General features: G+C 39.4%; 1 protein-coding gene across 1 annotated transcript in view; it reads right to left on the bottom strand.

Moving 5' to 3' along the window:
* Positions 1–456: 456 nt before the first annotated feature.
* LOC103780214 (thrombospondin type-1 domain-containing protein 7B-like) overlaps positions 457–18195 on the bottom strand; it is a gene marked incomplete at both ends in the record, with an annotated part of 67229 nt that continues 49490 nt past the window's right edge. Inside the window, 5 exons of the mRNA XM_008947874.1 lie at positions 457–560; positions 1583–1715; positions 7520–7635; positions 10173–10407; positions 14024–14215. Of these exons, the coding sequence (XP_008946122.1) occupies positions 457–560; positions 1583–1715; positions 7520–7635; positions 10173–10407; positions 14024–14215 (780 nt within the window). The remainder of the gene's footprint in view (positions 561–1582; positions 1716–7519; positions 7636–10172; positions 10408–14023; positions 14216–18195) is intronic.

The raw sequence follows: 18195 nt of genomic DNA, 5'->3' as shown, positions 1-18195 counted from the left end.
AGAGGCTTATACATAGACAGTTCTTTTAGAGGCCATGTGATTCCTCTGTAGAAGAGTAGGTTACTGTAAAGATACTTGAATACCAAGTATAAATCCCTTGCTACACTCCAAGCATAGCATCATATTACTGGTACTTTAATGCCCAGCACAGCAGCAAAACTGTACAACGGGTCTACTTCCCAAAACACTTTAAGTGCTTCAGTCACTTAGCTTCCAAATCACAGAACCACGGAATAGCAGGGGTTGGAAGAGACCTCTGGAGATCATCTAGTCCAACCTCCCTGATAAAGCAGAATCATCCAGTTGCACAGGAACGCATCCAGGTGGGTTTTGAAACTCTCCAGAGAAGGAGACTCCACAACCCCTCAAATTAGCTACTGTAGAAGAGTAAAGACCCTACTTAAATGTCACATTGTGACACCTTAAAAATTTGGAGGCTGCGTGGAGAAGGCTTACCCCGTGATTGCAAACCATGCCCACATGCCTCATTGTGTCCTGGCACACTCTGTCTCACCGAGTCTGGCACCAGCACACAGTGACTCCAGCGGTGGGTCTTCCACCTGCAAAAGGAAAAGGTCAACAATTAAGTAGTTAAAGCTGGAAAACAGTTAACACATCCATTCAAAACCTTCAGTTAGGAGTGGTGATATACGGTGGAGACTTAAGGAAAAATAGTCAAAAAGCTGTAATTACTCCTGAAATAAGCACTGTGATCTGAAATTCATATGGAAGGTTCACCTTCTAGAAAGCCACATCATTTCCCCTTCTCATTTTTGTAGGGCATGGTTCAAAGTTACATAAAAAATTCAGGCAACACCTTCAGTGGGCTTTGACTCTAGGGTCTCCTCTCATACAAGTGATGCTGTTCCTAACCTGCTTCCTATGCTTGGATGTGTGCCAGCTGAGGATACAAGAAAGCAGCTCTCCAGAGCACTACATGGTACGGAACTGGGCAGAACTGGGTGGTGACTCCTGCTCTGGCACCACCTTCAGCTCCCTGCTCTGCCCTGAGACCACGTCCTGCAGGATGTGAGGGCTGGAGTTATATATGCAAAGACATAATGCTTTTCTATTTACTAATATTTTGTAACAGATGGGTCACAGAATTTTAATGAAGAGTGGTAATTGCTCTATGGTACTATTTGCCTAATCAGATTTTTTTACAGTGTGTATTATTCACTGAAGTGAGAGCATTAGGAGAAAAGACAAGAGTTTCTGCAACAAGCATACATTTAGTAAGGCAGTTGAGTGCTTGTGGTCACAAAATAGACTGCATTGATTTTCAGATACATTGAGGGTGGGTTCCCAGTAATATCTTCCTTAAATACATTGAACCCTGAGGTTACCATTTCTAGGAGTTGTGTCTATTTGGTGCTTTCTCTGATAATGCCAGATCTGATGAAACTGCCAGTCTGAACTCTATGTTTACACGTTTTGCTAGGTATGTTATTAGTTTGTATCTCTGCATTTTCCAGTATTACCTTGTTTTCTGGTGAATATTGTGCAGGATGATTGCACAAGAGACATTTCTGGAAAAGAGGACACCCACTAGCAAAAGACTGATTCCAAGCTAACAGTTTACCTATACACTGGACAGACAGGAACATCTTCACATTCCCTTTCCTCATACAAGGTGTCCGGGCATGCCTGTCCCCCATTGGCAGCATCCTGAACGATAATCCTGTACCGGGACTGCTTAACTGCAGTGGCATTGCCTGTAAAATAAAGAACAAATTGCCTTCCAGACACAGTTGGTACCTGGAGTTGGTGATCTAGCTGTCTTGGTTAAAAACATGCTTTGTGTTCCATTTATATCTTGAAACTATGAGCACTCTGGCACTACCTGATGAAAAAAAGCTACCGTTACATGCTTTAAAATTGCCAGTAGTTAAGCAGAACAGCACCTGGAATGTGGCCTAAGAAATGCATCAAAAAGTGTCCTCTTACCAGAATATCAATTCAGACAAGCAAATAAGTATGAGCACCTTATATTTACATATAAGTATAAATACCTTAACAGGAGAAAAGAATAAAAACCAAAACACCAAACTGTAATAATGCAAAGTTTTGTTTCTGAAAACACATTCTGGTGGGCTCGGGCTGCTATCAGAATCCATCTTTATGGGTCTAGAAATTACAGATGATAACTTCCTGATAGGAAAACCACTGCAACCAACAGAGGCTAACTCTCTACTTAACCTAAGTCAATGCAAGATCAATCCATCTAGAAACACAGTTCACAAAATCTACAGTACGTAACACAGCATGAAAGACAAGGGTAAGATTTATCTCTATCTCTCTAGAGGTAAAACAAACACAATCCTTGGCTGCAAAGTGGTAAGTACAAACTGAGAGCTGATTTAACTGCTGTGTATGGCATTAGTGCTCCTTCAGGCATTGTATTCATGCTTCAGAAACAGACACTAGAAAATTGAAAAGGAATCTCAGCAGAACTATATGAAGCATTCCAGGCAATCCTCTTTTAACAGTGGACTTCATCGAATTTGTCCAAGAGAGGAAAGCAGTGTGTGAATTAGCCCACTTAGGAGTACTTTTTCTACAGCTCAAGATAAGGCCAAAGCTGCAGTAGCAAGATTACGCTGCATTAGAGTAGAGACAAAACTTGGGAAAAGTCTCACAATGAACACAAAGTTCACGTACAGATCCAGTAAAAATGGTTGGCTCTCACAATCCCAAGTTATACAAACCTTCACTCACACATGCTGTCACTGAGATCACCCCAAAGGACTCTGGACCTGGCAGGAGGTTGCTCACCCGTGCTGCTACCCTGAGGCAGGGTAAGTGAACCCAGGGTGATCCCCCTCTTGCTCCTTTAGCAGCCATTACCTGAGGCAGTTCTACAGCTTCCTACAATCTCCTTTCAGATGCCCAATTCAGTGCTTGTAAAGCCTCATAGAGACTCTTTATTTAAAATCTAGGCCAGGTCTTCACTCCTGTACTTGAAGCTAAATCTTTTTTTATCTTCTGGCCCCTGGATGCAAAAAAAGATTTACCCTTATCACTTGATGTACAACCTGTATGAGATTTTAAGGGCTTGTATCCACTCTCAGCCTTCCCCTCTCTAAACTAAGCAAACCCGGTTCTTCCAAGGCCCTATTCAATAACCTCCTGTTGCTTTCTTTCTTACAACACTGTGCCCAAGGAGTCCCACCTGCAGCCTCAGCCGTGCACAGTAACACCACTGGTGTTCTACATACAACATTCTCATGGGTTTGACAAGCCAAATGTGAGTTTTAGCATTTAAAATTTTTGGCTTCCATTCATATTGTATCTCCAGAGGTGCCCGAGACAGTACTGATGTCTTTACTTCCACTCTTTGTGCAATCAGTTTTGCTTTCCCAAGTCACATTTTGAGAAATTTCTCAATGATTTGAGTATTATTTAATATATTATCCATTGTGTTTGCTGCCTCTCTCAGCTCTGCACCTTTACTCCTTTTCTGGCAGCAAAGGAGACAGAGAAAGACTTTTCAGAGCAATATCCAGTGTAAGATTTTTCAAGCAGTTGAGTACCCACTTAACAGTGATTTAATTCAAGTCACTGCTCCTCAGCTTCCTGATAGAAGTTTATTGTGTCAAAAAAACTATCACTTCCCTTATTTAGCAGTTATCTTGTCAAAAAAGAGATTAAATTTATTTGGCACAATATGTTCTCAATAAATTCATACTGACCCGTTTATTAGAATCTGATTCTTGAAATGTTTACATCTTGAGTGATAACTTGTTCTTGTGTTTTTCTACCTAACAGTCAGGACGAGTAAACTTCACTTTCCTTGACCTTTCTTTTTTTTTATTGGGAGTGGTGATGGTGAGGAGGAGGGTGTTGGAAGATTGGTTGGTTGGTTAGGCATGTCTTGATATTACTAACTTTTAGTTAGTGCCTTACCACTTAGCATTTTATCACCCAGAAGATAGTCACCAGACGTTCTAGGGCATGACTTTACAACTTCCTTCTCTATTCATACAGCCCTTGTCACATGGCAACATCTAATTTATGGAAATACTCTTCAGTCCATTCCTTTCCTCATTGCAGACAAGAAACAATGGCAGCAATTGCATATTCCCCACGTTGTGTTTCTCTCGTTTCTCAGAAAGCAATGGACATACATTTTATCCAGTTCCCCCTTACTTTTAATCCATTTATGCAATTCTTGTTATCTAATAACTTAATATTAGCTTAATTTGCATTCTTGATTTCTTGTTTCTAATTTTTGTGAAACAGTATGACAATCAAAGAGGAAACAAGATTCTGAATAGCTCTGGAGATGAGGAAAAATAAAAAGGGGCTTCTCTAGCTGTGTTTGATGTTTTCTCTTCATGACAAGAAGCCTGAACACGCAAGTCATGTACAGACCTACACATGCCTTGTTCCCCTGTGCTACTGGCTTGCCATTATAATAGTTTTAGGATACAAAGAAGAGCCCAGCAGGATTTCAGTGCTCTGTAGAGTCTTTCTTGGTAGCTTCCAGGTCTTCTACACTCCTGTCTGCATAGAACACGCTCCCCAAAGGTGTAATTACCAATACCCTCAGTTTGTTGAAATCTTCCCTTTTTCTGAAATGCCTTGCTGATATTGCCATCCTTCCCTTCTTCTAGGAATTGTGAACTCTATCACTCTGTGATGATTTTCATTCAAATTATCTACTACCATTAGAATTTTAGCCATTTCCTTCCTATTAATCAGTACCAAATCTAAATGAGCTTCCCACAGTAATTTTCTCCACCTCAAGAAACTAAATTATCTTCAACATTTATTGCACATTACTCAAACCCCATTTTCAAAATTGAATTTCCTCATTGGCTTTTCTACGGCATTTCTTACAAATGTTAATGAACATAATTTTTATATCTCATTTAAAATTGCTATAGCCTGATTTTCCAGAGTATTAGCATTATGTAGGATTGTCCTTTTAAATCTGAACTTCAGCTGGTTTCAAGCATGGCTATGACTGCTTGCCCTCCTGAAAAAAGCAAGCCTCAGGATCTCAAGACCATCTTAACTTCTATGTTGTTAACTTTGCAACTCCAATAATGCTGTTGAGAATTTTAGGGGTGCCCTACCTCTGCTTCCATTCCCACCTCCCTGTCCCATCAGCCTCCAGACTCCTCTCCTTACACACAGAGTCATACGACTCTCCTCATTCCTCCCTTGCTCATGCATCTTTCCTCCCTCTGTATTTGACCCCCAGGGCTTCCCCAGTAAATTGTCCAGGGCTTGGAAAGGTGCATCACCCTTCTCAGGAGGACAAAATCCTTGTTCACTACTGCAAAGTGTGTTATATCTGACCCAGCTTTTACAGGAAACATTCAGCTTCATACTCTTTGCTCCTGACCAGATGGAGAGGTACTGTCTGGTCAACACAAGAGTCCAAGCAGACAAACATTAAGGACAGATTCTCCAGGAATTCAGCCACCAAAATCAGAGCTCTCTTCAATATTTTTGTGCATGTAAGAGGTTTTGAAGGCATAAGTCTTTAACTTTGACCGGTCCTGGTAGAGAGTTTACAAGAACTGGAATCCTTGACAGAAACTGTCTGACACAAGGTAGAGGTCACTGGAATTCCTTATTGTGGCACGCTATGCATTTTATCCACTTTTCCCCCATCTCATTTCAAATCTGATTTAAGGCATGGGGAAATAAATAAGACAAGTTACTATCTACCATTTCATGTAAAATTGTTTAGAGAATTAATCAACAGTGAAATGTCTAAGCCTCCTCTTGGACAATCAATGCCCAGAAGAGGTACTTAAAGGTACCGCCTACTTTTAAGAGGAAGATAAAAAAATGTTACTTATTGCCAGATGTTTGCTTTTTTTAATCTCCCCATTTTAAATCTATGCTGGCAAACCAAAGAACACATCATCCATGCTGAAGGCAGTCACCTCCTGAGGACACCTTCAGCACTGGGAAAGCAGGTGGTAGAGGAAAAGCTACATGCTGCTTATCCAAACCACTTCATATTCTGAAACCTCCATACTGACTCTTGGACTCTTCTTTTGATTCATTCTCAAAGACCCATTAAAAGAGATACTTTATAGAAGACTGTGGTAGACAGTTGTCACATTTAAGTATCTGAAATGGCAGAGAATCAATAACTTGAAACAACCTCCCTGTTCCTGCCTCACCAACAGGTGTTTGGATTCAAGTGCACCACTTCTGTGAGTTATGGTTTCCGTCCATCTGTTATTGCCCGAAGTTCACCGCTGTCTACACTTCTGAGGCATGAGATAATCCCTCACCAGAAGACAGTTGGTTGTCTGATGACATTTAAATGTAGGAAAATGCCAACTTTTTTATTGTTAGACAGTAAAGTTGGACATGTTTTCTCAGATAAACTACAAATAGCTTAACTGGTAAAGTTCTGTGTAAAGCTGATTTAGTGATGGCATGTTTGTCTAAGCTCTGATCTTATGCTGGTACACATTTAATTTTAAATCTGCCAGGCAATACCTGTTCCTGCTTGATCTGCTTAGTAATTCACCATCTGTATATTGTTTTCATTAAATACAACTTTTCTATAAAAAAAAACCAAACCTCTTAACAACTCACATATGTGGAGTGGTTTTGAAATTTCATTATCATGCTGAGGTTTTAATTGTGCAATGCAAATTAAAAAAAAATTTTTTTTTACAATGCAGCCATATCAATAACAGATTTAGCAAAAAGCAAACTCCGCCATCTAAGAAGTTTTAATTTAGAATAATATTAAAATGATAACACTGCCAAGCAGGTTAAATAATTAATTCCTTCTCATTTTAATTGTAGACTATTATTTAATAAACAAAGTAATTTACCAGGTAATTTATTCTACTTCTTCACAGGCAGCTCATTTAAAGTCTAAAAATAAATTGCTAATTAAAACAGGATTCACTGTTTTAGAAAGCAACTCATTTTCCTGTAAAATCTAACAAGAACTATGGTAGAGCATCCACTGAGAACCTTTGAAGGACAAGAAAGCCACCAACAATCATGAAATATTCTGATAACTGAGAAGGCTTTCATCTGAACAATTAATGAAACACATAAATTTGTCACAAAAACCAACACTAGATCATTTATAAAGAAATTCTGCTGAACACTTAGTGCCCAAAAGCTAACCAACTGGATCAAAGAAATTTAAGATTCTTGAAAAACCACAAAGCACAGGAGTTATTTGTACAACCCTGTACATAGGTCTAGATCTGTCAAGAGGAATAAGTCTCATATAATGCAGCAATTCCACATGAAGCCATACAACATTGGGACTTTGGACTTCTAATTTTGAAGGCAGAAGCCCAGAAGGAATTTATTCCAGGTAAAGAGAACTTCTATCTCCAAATCTGTTCACAAGAATCCCACACCCTCCAACAACCCCATTGTCAACAACACTCTGAGTCCAAAACTCATTCAGCTGAATGCCCTAAAGATTACTAAACTGACATGAACTACAACTACTGCACAGTTCTAGGCCAATTCTCTAATTTTTTGCCCATATTTTGACCTCTCCTTAAAGACTTACCAGGCTGACATGCTGTTGGGCAGGGAGTCCACTCACTGAAAGGTGTAACAATGCAGTCCTTCTTGCAGAGGAGGAGACACGGCCGCACAGTCTCAGGTCTGATGGACTCTGGACATCTATCGATCCACATGCAAAGACAAAATATCATAAAAATTAAAACTACAGGGAAATATTTTGCTCCTAAGACACTCACAGGGCTGTAAGCCTACTGCCATACCAAAGTTATTACTCCTGGTGAAAGACAGCCTCCTTTTTCTTCTCCTTTACACTCATGTAACCCAACTGAATTTAGTACACTTCAAAGATTTTTAAAAATAAGAATAATTTCTTAAAATGTGGACCTTGGCTTGATGACTGTAGGCTAAGTGTAACACTGTCTGTGATGCCTAAAATGCAAAGGAGATTCATTTATTACCAAAGAAAGTGAATAGTTATGTTTATAAAGTAGTCCTGTTTTAACACAACAGCCTTCAAACCACTTGCAATTGCATGTAAGGACTGATGTGATATTCCTCCACCTTCAACCCCCAGGAAACACAAAAACAGCTCAAAATGATCTTTGATTGAGGCCTCCATTGTTATGTAAAAAGTTGTAGGACACAGTATAGTAAGGAGAAATCTGTGATATCTTTTTTTGTAATTAATGTTGAACTCCTAAAGGAAAAATACGTCATGCATAATTTAATAAAAGTCTCAGACACAGACAGGTAATATTTAAAAACTCAGAGGGTGGAAAATGGATAATTTTCTGGGATCAGGTTGATCTTGCATTTCAAGTGGGAGAACAGAAAAGGAATTACTCTTTTTGAATTTTTATTAATTTCTAGTAGAAAGATCACTTAACAATACTTAGCAATGCATGCAACCCAAAATGATCCCATTTGATAGAGCAATATGCCACTACACCCTACTAGGAAAGAAAGTAAATCTTAGTCATGATTCTGTTACAGAGTAAGGAGATACTTAGAGGGATAATATAAAAGAAAACAAATACAAAGAGACATGACTTCTCATTAACCATGACTGTCCTGGAGGGCAGATTTTTGTTACCTAACAGAAGAATTTAAAATATTTTTCTGAAAAAAAATTAGATTTATTTGGCTTTCTGTACCTTGCACTTTCTTCAGATATGGTGTAACTTTCCTTCATGAAATCAGGGAAAATGCAGAATACAAAAAAAACAGTATGCCAACACACAAAGGTTATTTATTTACATAGCTTATCCCGTTTCTGAAGCCATAGTAACAGTGGACTTTCACCACAGCAGTTCTAAACCCAACATTACTTTGGGTCAGTATTCATCAACTCAAACATGAAAAGTCATGTGGCCACAGTCAGTGCCCTCAGAGAGAGGGGCTGCCCTCAACCTCAGCACCAGACCAGTCTGGACCCTCCTGGGCAGTAATGAGGTAGTATTTAATTCTGAGGCATGGAGCTTTTATTCCTTCACTCAGAACCATCTTCCTAATGATTTCTAGAGGTCTAAGGTTTTTATTTTTAAGATGATTTACAGAGGACAGCAGTAAAGAAACAATGTCAGTAAGAAGCTGTTCTAAGGACTCAGCAGTCCTTTTTGATCCAGCCACTTCCATTACATGAGCAGCACTGCAGCACTGAAGCTCCTGCATCAAAGTCAAGCAGAGACCTTTTCTGAAATCCCCAGTACACAAATGTCTTCTTTTGGGAGGATTTTTCCACCACTGAAACTGTTTTCCCTTCACATCACTTAAGTATTTACTTAAGCCCTTCAATCCCATTTCCCCTCACACCATTTCAAAAGTGGAGGAGGCAAACATCTATTTTAGACATTATGTAGCTCTATAAACAACATGTTTAATTAGGTAAAGTTACAGCATATCAATGGATTCTAGATATAAATTAATATCAGATTTCTTTCTTTTTATTTAATTAATCTCATTAACCTCAAGAATTTTAATTAACTTTACTGAAATCAACAGTCTGCTTATATGAGCAGAATTGTTTTGAGAGCTACAGTAAGAAACGAAGCTCAGTTGTAAGTCTCTAGATACATTAACAGTGCAGAAAATAATTAGCAATGTCTTGATTTTTTTGTATTAGGCAAAACATCTGTGCTACTTATTTTCCTCATTTAGTAAAGCAAAGCAAAATTCAGAATATTTGTACTGCAGAATACATAATTTTGCTATGTTGGTAGCACATTATAGAAACTATACATCAACTGAATGACACAGATCACACATATGGTTCTGCTTTATTGTGGTGTAAATATAATGCAAACTCTATTTACTTTTTCTATTTTATTGAAGCATTGTTAATAATGTATAGATGAACATTATATTCAAATGTACTTTATATTTTCCTCACATCTGTCTATCAGGAAAAATATCTGCAGAAAACCAAATTAGAATTACACAGGAGCTACAGCAAAATATCTACACCACTAAAAAGATGCATTGTGCTTACAATTACATAGAAAATTAAAAATAGGCTAGCTATTTATTTTTATTACATATTACTATCCCTTTTATAGTAGTGATGGAGTAGTAGGTGGAGAATGAGTCCTGAAATTAAATTCTTTTCACCCCTGCAGATTCCACACACTAACTGAAGATGCCTTCATATGTCAGGTACTGTAACTACAAGTGCTCACTAAAAACCTCACTTGGAATACCTTTTAGGTGTGACCTGGCCAGAACTGCTCTTCATGCAGAAGACTTTCCTTGTCTGTATGCCTACTCCACAAGTGGCTTCTCCACTCCAATTAATGGTTGTATTGAGAGCAGTTACCAGCGTGTCTTCAAAGCAAGAGCTCCAGGGAGAAGTTTCCCAGAAGAAATGCACACACGGGTGATCATTACAGGCACGGTGCTCCTGCAGGGCTCGGTCAGGGGGACAGGCTTTTCCACCTGGAAAGAGTCAAGAGAGCACCATATTCTATCTCATGGCATGTGGCAAAAGGTAGATATGGAAAAATAAAACAAAAATGTTACTTAGTTTATTTTTTTTCCCTCCTATCTTCTCTTTTTTTCCTCATTTAAAAAAAAAATAAATAAATAAAGCTTAAATAAAGCTGTTGACCTTTATGGTTGCAATAACAACCTTCTAAAATATTGTTTCCCTATTAAACTAGCCTTGCATAAAATTGTATTCCAACACATAATGGAAACAGAAATAGGCAAAGTGTATTTCTGAGTTACCTTATTGATACTCCTACACACAGCCAAGTTAATTCCATTTAAATGCCAGTATCACCCAGCAAACATGCAATTAGGTTTAAAGACAAATTAAGCATTATTTTTATGTTCATTCTCCTTGCTAAATTCCCAAGGAGGAACATCTCTTTCTAATATTTGGACTGTATTCATGTGTTGCCTTAAAAAGCTGAGCTGTAGAGGGGTCCTCAACTGTGCTGATGGAGGAAAGTATCAAATGATACCCACATCTACAAAGATAGAAGGTGAAAACTTCAAAGATAGGTTTTGAGTATGAAGCCTTTACTTTTCTGAAGCAGAATCCTTCAAACTGGTGTCCAAAGATTCTGCTAAGCTACTGCAGTTTGTCAACAACTAGCAATAAATTCACAAAGTACAGGAGTTTGAACAGCCTCCCCAGAAGCTTAACACTCTAGCCAGTAGCCTGAATTTATCCCATAAAAGCAGCAGATGTTTGTAGCTCAAAAGCTAAGGAGTAATGCAGTGAAATTTAACAGTAAGCATGGTCATTTTAGGAAGAAAGAAGTAAAAATTACAAAAATCAAAAGCACCCTCTTCCAGGAGGGAGAACCTGGCAATTTGTGACGTGGCCAAACTGCTGCAGGTTTTGAAGGAACTGAAGTGTGGAGGTCAGATACCACGAGGTTCAGAGCACCATTATGCTCTACTAAAATCAACAGAAGATGAAGGTATATTGCTCTTTGAAGGGATGACTATTGCCTTGCAGGACTGAGCCTTCTCAAATAAGGTTTGACCCCAAATGGCTACAGTGAATAGCACTGAGAAAAGAAAAAGAGGGATGGAAATTTCGTAGCACGCTGATTCAGATAATCATGTCACATTACCATCCATCTTTTCATGAAAATGGGCTGTTCCACATTGCATTCAGTCTCAGAAATGTTTAGTATGATGATGGAGTAGAAAATGCCCCAGGTAACTTATTTCTTGAAGATTTTGACTTGCCAGGAAAAATACAGACCATTTATTGCTCTTTTGTAAATTTTAAAAAAAAAATTTAGCAAGCAAATGGTAAAATGCTTGGCCCATTAGTAAAAAAGAAAAAAGAAAATATATACCTCAAATTTTGAGATTCCCAGGGAAAAATTAAAGTGTTTTTTTTTCTAGAATAGCCATGGTGAGGAAGCTCTCCCAGACCAGGGAGAGTAATAATGAGGCCTTTTTAACTTAAGATAATAATAAGCACATAGTCCATCCAACCTAGCAGCCTGTCTGAAAAATCAGAAGCAGGACATGCTGTTTGTAAAAAGCACAAGAGCCTGGCCACTTTCTGAAGTTCACTGACAACTTTTGTATAAGGAAAGCAGGACAGCCCTCTGCTGCCTAGCCAGTCTAGTAGCCATTTACAGACTTTTTATGGACCTGATGTTCATCAGTTCCTCTATTCCATTTTAAACCTGCTGAGTTTCAGCAGGCTGCCCAGGGAAGTGATGGAGTCACCCTCCCTGGAGTTATTTAAAAGACATGTAGACGTGGCACTGAAGGACACAGTTTAGTGGTGACCTGGCAGTGCTAGGTTAATGGTTGGACTTGATGATCTTAAAGGTCTCTTCCATCTGGAACAATTCTATGATTTCCTGATCTCTTCTTGCACTAAGTTTCAGAAGTTTGCTGCTCAAACTTTTAAAATCAGATTTAAAGCAAGGCCCTCTAGTTTAATCAACAGCCTTCTGGCTATCATATTCTGGGAGCTGGTGAAGGGCTTGGAGAAGACAACCCAAGGGTTTAAACTGAAGCCAGGCTGTGAGGTAGCATGCAGAAGTCCTTCCAGCAGCAGAGCCATGGCTAATATTGCCTCAGCTGATAGAGGACAACTGAAATGTCACTTGCAAAGGTACCAGAGCTCTGTAGAAGTTGGTGGCTCACCTGTGAGCTGGGTATGAAAGAGTCAGAGAAAGCAGGTAGCATAACATTGCCTTAGTATTGCAGTGACACAGGTACTAAATCCTTTTCCCATCTCCACAAGTTCAAATCAATCACTATTCATCTGTACAGAGACAGAGTGTGACTGCACAGCAAAACATTATACTCATTGCTAAAGATCTGCAGAAAAAGTTGGGGTGTTTGATTTTAACAGTTGATTATTCCTTCCCAAGAAACTTCAAGTAATCAGTTCAAAGCATGTAATTTTCAGTCTAGTGTATAAACTGAACTTACATACTTCCAGAACTCACTTCTTCAGCGGTTCACTTTCACAATTTCATGCTTATTTATTTGCATTTTCTTACTTCCACAGAAAAGACTGTATTTTTCATTGTAATTGTTCTCTAGCTAATACATTTTAGTAGTAGTTATCATTCAGTCAACAATTATACAGCAGTTTTCATCCTGAAGGGTTCAAATTTTCTTTGCAAGAGCTTATAAGGATGTTTATGTGAACACAGACCATTCACATGAGTAAGGGTTTGCAAGCCCAAGTCCTTATGTTGCCCCAGAAACAGTGGGTGGTTTTAATGATAATTTACAAAATAGCACTTAACAGAGCTTGTCCTAGACTAGATTTGCATCTAAAAGTGTTTTGCTGCTGCATTAGCTGCACATAGTGCTGACAATAGTAGATATTTTTGTCGTGTCAACAAGGCTTTATTCTGTTAGACCTGTCCACATTTTATGAATTTTTATGCACTTGATGTGATACCTTTCAAATCCTGTGTGACAAACCAACACATAAATTAATTACTGCATGTCTAACCACAGTTAGAAGACTACACGTCTGGTATAAAATAGTTTGTGTAAATAATTGTATCACTGATGTTGACAGGTAAAAATCCAGATACATGATGTGTCCATGAAGATCCAGAGGAAATTTTTTATATATACACATTCACCAAGAGCTACTTCCTCCAATAGAAAAACGTCAATATATTCTGGGTCTGCATTAATAAAATAAAGAATTCCTTTTGTATTTACTCATTTTTCACAGCTCATTGTTCTTTCGTAAATCAGTACCAGTATGTTCCTATATAAGACACCTGCACAATGGGTTTGTGTTATGCAGCAATTTCATCAGTATAGGATGTAGCTCCCCTGAAGTAAATTAACCCCCAGACCGGCCCTAATTCATAGGCTGAAGTAGTTTTGAACTGTGACAGAATTTCTCTAAGTGGCACATGCATTAACTGAAGCCTATAAAGATATTTTATTTGCTAGGCATGAAGTACAGACAAGTATTAAGTATTATTCCTCACTGCTGTAGTACTGGGATTAGCTCTCATCTAAATACAGTCTGCCTGAGGAATGCAAGTCAACTCATTAAGCAAAAACCAATTAATCCAGAAATGTTTGCACTCACCCTCTGCTGGAAGGGCCAAGATGGCCCTACTCCGGCTCTGACTGCCCTCAGCACTTTTACTGGAGCATGAGTGGGAACACAGGGACCACGGGGACCACTCGCTGACGACACAGTCTGTTGGGCAAGGGACTTCACAAGCCACGACTTCAAGACGGGGAAGCTCTGAGCAGAGGTGATGTGGTACTTCTTCACCTGAAGCAGAAGAAAACAAGACAGACACGGAGGAAGGTTCAGCTTGAATCCATGTCCTTGGTCTGCATCACACAGACCTGCCTATGCCAAACATCTGCCTGCCCGTGCAGGAACATACCACAAAAGAGCATGTGGTTAGGCTTCAGGCTTCAAAGTGTAACACTTCAACAATTAACGCTAGTGTTTCTTCAGAAAAGCAAAAAAGACAAAAATTATGTTTCAATTTTTGTGTTTGACATCTTGAGTGCAGTCCCCTTTTACAAAGTGAGCAAGGATGAGGACTGAGATAATTCACTTGATTAAAAGCTGTAGTATCAGTTACCATCAATTCCGATGATGCTTGCCCTGTGTTTTCCAGCAATCTCCACCTACAGAAGATATTTTCCACAATACAAATTGTGCAGGTCCCCACATAAGACAATCTTCTACTGCCTGTAGCCAGAGTAGTGTCCAACAGGTGCTTTTGTCGTTCTCCTGCAGCCTCACCAGAACTAACCAGGTACCATTTCTGACTGCTTCTTACCCCAAAACTATGGGATCCAAACTGATGAACCACCACCAGCCAAGGACAAAATACCATCCAAGGAAAAAATACTTCCTTTTGGAGACAAACCAAGGGACCTGGACCAAAGCATACCTCCTGACAAGAAGCATCTTTCCAAAATCCTTTTCAACAAAAAGATAGGACATTGGGAGTGGTGGGGAAAAACCTACCAACTGAAAGAAGAGCTGGCAGAATGAGCAGCAAAACAAAGCATGCAAGAGGGATGTCGTGTGGATTACTGTTTTTAAAAAGTAAAATAACATTTTATTTTTAAAATAACAAAGGGCATGTCTATTGATTTTAGTAATTACATAGAATTTAAAAGGACAATGTAATTCATAAAAACTTTTAAAAATTTAACTCTTTTGGTGTTGAATTACACCTGATGTCTTACAAACACAATTCAAGCAATGAGCAGACATGACTGTGTTACACTGTTCTCTTGTTTAATGTTTCTGGACCCTCGTGAATTTTCAGCTACAAATCCAAAATTTCTGTAAGCTCAAATCTACCTGTTTATAAACAACAAGCTCACACTGAACATTACCTCCTCTTTTGCCCTTATAATATTTACAAAGCTCTCCTCTGAGATTTCTTTAATTATAAAACTAGGAAAAAAACATGATGACTATCCAGGCTCAATTATACATAGGGGAAAAAAAAAATTAAAATTATAATGGCAACAACTGTCTCTTTCTCCTCATGCTACACGAACAGGCTCCGTAACAAGGCGGCCCAGGATGCAATTATAACTAGGAGGGTAGAAAACTGTCCTGCTTCTGCAGGGCAACACAGAGAGGAGTGAGTAAATAAGAGAGGCAGGCTGCCAGCGAGTGCATAAAGCTGTCAACAGCACAGTGGCATTATCTGCAGTTGCATCCCTAAATGAAGACAGGCTCATCACCCTCGAGGCATGTATAAAACTTTTCAAGCATATTATGAGAAGTAACGGAGAATCTAGCAGGCAATCAGACTGCAAGATTTGTTTAAAAATGCTTTATTTTTATAGTCCCTTTCCCTCGCACGCATCCGTGCTCGTCAGGAGAGGCTCGGAACGCTCAGCCTTTGCACCACTATTTTAATCTTAGTAAGGCAACAGAGACCAACACCCTCCCTGCAGCCAGCCCCCGTCCTTGGCTGCTGTGCTTGGCACCCTGCAAACCAGGCTGAATCCATCCTTCACTTCAAGCAGACCATTATCACCACGGCTGCCTTGGATGCTCACGTAGCGCTGAGAACTATCCTTAGAGAAAAACAATGTAGAACCACCACGTAAACATGGAAAGCTTACTCCAGCTGTCTTTCAAAGTCACTTTAGCATCAAAATCCCCACTAACATTTTGACAGTTTGTCTGTACGGCAGCAGATAACATGAGGGCATCCTGGCAGGCACGATTTTAGGAGACAATGATGCAGTAGCATCAAGAGATTATTCACTTTGGTGAAGTAAGGTAAAACATCCATCCTCTTCTCCCATCGCTGACACTGAGGGGAAGCATGGGAACAGTCAGTGATAGGCTTCCAGATGAGAAGGGGTGAAACAGGACATTGGCCCTGCAAGCACGCCCCACGCCCCACCATCCATGCAAGAGCTTATCTTAATTACAAATGGACTTCACAGCTAGGGAACACCAGCAAGTTCACCAAACTCTGGACTTACACCAATTTTTCCACTGATCAAATTGTGCTAGAGAGGTAAGCATCAGAGAAAGCCCTACCTGTTGAAAGCCAGGAGAGCTTTTCCACTGACTTAGTTACCCGGATGTGATCCTGGGCAACCTGCTCTAGGAGAACCTGCTTTAGCAGCGGGGTTGGACTAGATGATCTCCAGAGGACCCTTGCAACCCCTGCCATCCTGTGATTCTGTGACTCCAAAAAATACAAGCCACTCCACTCAGAAGATGGTTTAAAACACATGGGTCTCCTCTGGGGTGCCTTCTTCCACCCACAAGCCCAGGTGCCACAGACTTTCATGTGATCTCTCTGTGGGGAAAGGAGGCAAAGGAGCAAAATGTGCTTTCCACTTCTTCCCTCCCTGATTTCTTTTCACTCTGGATTTACAGCAGGTGACAGTTACAGTAATGCTGCAAACAGAGGCTACAATTCACAGCTCCTGAGCAAAGAAAGGCAGCTTTGAGTTTTGTTATAAAGAGTTTACCACCCAGTGCATGAAGGTACAATTCAACACTTGCCTTGATTTACTTTATAGCTCTATTCACTGTGTTCAGGTTTAATTACTGGCTTGTATTACTGCAGAAGGGAAATGTTCTTCTGTACCAGCCGCCTGGCAGAGAATTCTCAGAAAACTGCTGTATACTACAAAAGGACGTAATAATCTTTCATTTTCCCTGAAAAATACTGGTACAGGATACATCTGAAGTGTGCTTTATGCACTGTCACACATTTACAGGGAATATTAAATTCTCCAGAGCTTCCAAATTGTCCATCCAGTACCTTGAAGGTGTAATTCTTATCTCAGATATTCTGAATAAACTTTCTAGGCCTTTCTATAATCTTTGCACATAACAGTCTATGGGTCTGGATGGGATCCACCCAAGGGTACTGAAGGAGATGGCAGAAGTGCTCACCAAGCCATTTTCAATCATTTATTTCAGGTTTTAAGCACAGTTTTTCTTCCCAGCCTTGCTGAATACATGCCTTCCCTTAAAAAGTTTAAGTTAAGAAAAATGTTACAGTTATCTATTCAAAACGTTTTCCTGTAAGCATCATGACCTTGTACCTGAATACTATAGTGATTAAAGCTAAATACCCAAGACATACCCACCAGATATTATTTTACATATAGTAAAGATTTAATCCATTTTCTTCCAAAGTCAGGGTGTAATAATCATGAAAGAGAAGACAAGCATGGCATTTTTTGTGAATATATTTGCTAATAAGGTTGATCATTACCTAATGCACAGTCCCTAATTTGAATTCTTCAACAAGGCAACAGAGAAGCTACATGGATAAGTACAATTCTGAGTGGAATTTCTGATTCACCCAAAAGCCAATTAAATTCTTCCCAACAAAAAGAAGAAATTCTTCCCACCAAAAAGGGAAACAAAACAAGGAATGACATAAAACTACCTTTGCAATAAACAGTCTGGTTTTTTTCCAGCCACTTCAGTTTTTTCTTACTGTCTTTTCCATTCTAGAAGGTGAAGCCACTCCCGTGGTCCTGAATAACGCACTCCATGGTGAGGAGGCACTGAACCAACAGGAAGGGTTTGTTCTGAGCCAGTTCAATATCTAATTGCATCTGCCTATTTCACATGATGCCTCGCAACTCTGGTGCATTAGTCTCATTCTTCCCAGTGACCTGTGTACCCATCTCCTACGACAGAGTTTAATTACTCCTGCCACAGAGGTCCCTCCTGGCCCAGGAAAAAGGGAATGTCACTGGACAGGATACAGCTAAAGCAGCAAAAATACC

Source organism: Merops nubicus, unplaced genomic scaffold (assembly GCF_000691845.1).
Source record: "Merops nubicus isolate BGI_N331 unplaced genomic scaffold, ASM69184v1 scaffold21649, whole genome shotgun sequence".
Lineage (NCBI taxonomy): Eukaryota > Metazoa > Chordata > Aves > Coraciiformes > Meropidae > Merops > Merops nubicus.
The sequence above is the reverse complement of the archived record's forward strand: the minus strand, read 5'-3'. Positions and strand labels throughout refer to the sequence as shown.